Genomic DNA, 3,562 nt, shown 5'->3' with positions numbered 1-3,562 from the left:
TGTACTTTTACTATCGTTAAAGAAAAATAAAAAATTCAAAATAATCTGTTTCAATAAATAGTCTCCCCTCCCAAATTTTTTTCTTAGAATCCTTCCAAATCTTTCAGACAAAGTGAATTGAATTCGGTCTTTTCTCAGAGATTCAGTTCTTTTTCATTGGTTCAGTGTAAACAGCGGCTCTTTCTGCAACCAAATGGATTTTTAGGTTGTTTTTGCTATATATATTTATTGTCAACACTACATAGTATTATGCACAATATCCGTAACTAATTTAAACATGTTTTTATCCTCATTCCCCCAAAGGGGGGCGCGCCCCACCATTTAAGAAACACTGCTGTAGTCAGTCAGTCAATATGTGGTTTCTTCAGTCGTCTGTATCTGCTGTATGGTCATTGTTATTATTTTATTTATTCATGATTGATTTTTTTAAATTAATTTCTAAAATTAACCAGGAGCCCTCCACACCCGCTCCAGAGTCGGCTCACTACATTGATGTCAGTACGACAGATTAACTCCGTTGAGTGTTTTAAAAGTCAGGTCAAGACATTTGTATTCAAAAGAGCTTTTAGGTCATTTTATTTTTAGGTAACTTTTTTAGGTCATTTTATTTTTAGGTAACTTTACATTTACTTACCAACTATTGATCTGTGTGCGCGCGTGTGCGTGTGTGTGTCTGTGTTTTGTGTGTGTCTGTGCACGCTTGCACATGTGTGCGTTGGTAAATTGATAAACTAAAAATACTACCTCATGTTCCTGCTAAGAGGAGCTGCTCTCTGTCTCTTGTTGTTTTTTTTTTTACTCCCGAAACCCAGCAGCCCCACGTCCGAGTCTGCCCACTAGCCTATGTTGATCTCTGTGTGCATGCCTGTCTGTGTTGTGCGTCTGTGCTCACGTGTGTGTGGGGGTGTTGTGATTGCATGTTTATTTTCATCTTTACGGTCTGTTTACATGATCGCATTTGTCAATCAATTTATTGTGAAAAATTGGTTATATGTTGAATATAAACCAAATTTTCTCGTGTATCTTGATGTAATTTCCTGCCAGAATTGACGCGGAACGCTTGCGGCTCACACACAAAATAAAGTAGACACTGAAACAATCCGCTGCACCGCATGGGCCCTCCGTGGAGGACCGCACCGCTCTGCGCCTGGTGTGAACGACGCCCTAGGTTAACAAGGGCGCCGAATGGAAGCAGCATCCGTTTGCGGCGCTTCGGTGTCCAGTGTGAACCCGACGTTACTCAGAAATGCGCTTTGGGTGGGGGGGGGGGGGTATATTGACGAATAAACATTATAATACACTTTTTGAAAGTTGATTTTACATGGCCATTCACAATACTAAAACCTTCCTAGTTAAACCAATTATTGTCTTTTCATTACGAGTCCTCTGTCGTGAGTTTCCCTTGTTTTCAAAAAGGCCCTGCTTTATGAATTCTCATGTGTGATTTGAGACTTGATTTCTAATTAAAACTTAAATCATATTGTTAACACAAAAAAGGCCGTTCTCCTGTATGGATTCGCATGTGTTTTTTGAGAGAACATCCATAACTAAAACTTTCATCACATTCTTTACACGAAAAAGGCTTCTCTCCTGTATGGATTCTCATGTGTGATTTGAGATTAAATATTTGACTAAAACTTTTGTCACATTCTTTACATGTAAACGGCTTCTCTCCTGTATGAGTTCTCATGTGTATTCTGAGAGAAACTGCATGACTAAAACTTCTGTCACATTCTTTACAGGTAAAAGGCTTCTCTCCTGTATGAGTTCTAATGTGTGATTTGAGATGACATTTTCGACTAAAACTTTTGTCACATTTTTTACACAAAAAAGGCTTCTCTCCTGTGTGAGTTCTCATATGTGCTTTGAGATGAGATACCAGACTAAAACTTTTATCACATTCTTTACATGAAAAAGGCTTCTCTCCTGGATGAGTTCCCATATGTACTTGGAGACTTGATTTCTGACTAAAACTTGAATCACATTGTTCACACAAAAAAGGCCTTTCTCCTGTATGAATTCTCATATGTACTTGGAGACTTGATTTCTGACTAAAACTTGAATCACATTGTTCACACAAAAAAGGCTTCTCTCCTGTATGAGTTCTCATGTGTGTTTTAAGACTAGATATTGTGCTAAAACTTTTATCACATTCTTTACATGAAAAAGGCTTCTCTCCTGTATGAGTTCCCATATGTACTTGGAGACTTGATTTCTGACTAAAACTTAAATCACATTGTTCACACAAAAAAGGCCTCTCTCCTGTATGAATTCTCATATGTACTTTGAGACTTGATTTCTGACTAAAACTTGAATCACATTGTTCACACAAAAAAGGCTTCTCTCCTGTATGAGTTCTCATATGTGATTTAAGACTAGATATTGTGCTAAAACTTTTATCACATTCTTTGCATGAAAAAGGCTTCTCTCCTGTATGAATTTGCATGTGTCTTTTGAGATAAGATTTATAACTAAACCTTTTATCACATTCTTTACAAGAAAAACGCTTTTCTCCTATATGAGTTCCCATGTGTGTTTTGAGATTGACTACTTGACTAAAACTTGTGTCACATTCTTTACAGACATAAGGTCGTTCATCAGACTTAGTTCTCATGTAGAATTCCACATCGTGTGGAATTCTTGTTCTTTTTCCAGACCCTGCAGAGGAACGTCTCTTTTCTTTTGTGGATTGTTTTTGTTTCTCAACAGAAGTTTTCATCTTGACCTTTTTTCTGACATCAGAGTCACACCGACCTTCTGACATGTGAGAGCTGACCACACTTTGGACATGACTTCTGTCTCTTCTCTTCCTCTGATCTCTGTTCTGTGGCTCTGTCTCTTCATCTGGAGTTGATGTTGATTCTTCATGTTGGTTTCCTTCTTCATCCTGACTATCAGTTCCATTAAAGCTCTGCTGATTGTTTCCATCTGCTTCACTGTCAACATGTTCCTCCAAAGCAGGAATCTCCATCAAGGTTTCAGTCTCCTGCTTCAGATCAAGCTGCTCTTCATCCTGACTGATGCAGAGTTCTCCTGGTTCCTCTCTAATCTGAGGAGGTTCTGGTTCCGCCAGTTCCTCTTTAATCTGTAGAGGTTCTGGCTCCTCCAGTTCCTCATTAGTCGGCATGGGTTCTGGATTGTTTTGTTCCTCTCTGAAGTTCCTCTGTTGGTTCCGGAGATCTTCTTCTTCTATCACCCAGTGCTGAGGGAGGACTGCACAGAAACAAATACAATAAGATTTGAGCCCTGTTGCATATTTTTTTTTGTATCGCGAAGTGCCAAATTAAAATTCAAATCACCGCAGTCAGGTCATAAAAATCCCGGAGTCTATTCCAATCACCAGAGGTGTGGACTAGAGTCACATGATAAAGACTCAAGTCAGACTTGAGTCGTTCATTTGATGACTTTAGACTCAACTGAGATTTTAACAGCTGTAACTCGTGACTTTAACCTCTTAATGTGGCGTTCTTGCTGGCTGCAAATCAGTATTGCTCTAAATCCACTCTAAATACAAACTGTATTGTCTCAATTCTGACCCATTCACCTCCCAAAGTTACTTGGG

At 38.8% G+C, this 3,562-nt stretch overlaps 1 protein-coding gene across 1 annotated transcript; it reads right to left on the bottom strand.

Annotated features, from left to right (window-relative positions):
* Positions 1-75: 75 nt before the first annotated feature.
* Positions 76-2,873, bottom strand: LOC112138234 (gastrula zinc finger protein XlCGF57.1-like). Its single transcript, XM_024260802.2, has one exon. The coding sequence runs from the start codon at positions 2,762-2,764 to the stop codon at positions 1,484-1,486; it is 1,281 nt and encodes a 426-aa protein (XP_024116570.1). The 5' UTR covers positions 2,765-2,873; the 3' UTR covers positions 76-1,483.
* Positions 2,874-3,562: the final 689 nt, after the last annotated feature.

This window comes from Oryzias melastigma, unplaced genomic scaffold, assembly GCF_002922805.2.
Source record: "Oryzias melastigma strain HK-1 unplaced genomic scaffold, ASM292280v2 sc00381, whole genome shotgun sequence".
Classification (NCBI taxonomy): domain Eukaryota; kingdom Metazoa; phylum Chordata; class Actinopteri; order Beloniformes; family Adrianichthyidae; genus Oryzias; species Oryzias melastigma.
This window is presented reverse-complemented; position numbering and strand designations above follow the sequence as displayed.

Coding starts and splice junctions, on each gene's coding strand:
- LOC112138234 (XM_024260802.2), bottom strand. CDS start 2,764: ATGTCAGAAGGTCGGTGTGACTCTGATGTCAGAAAAAAGGTCAAGATG.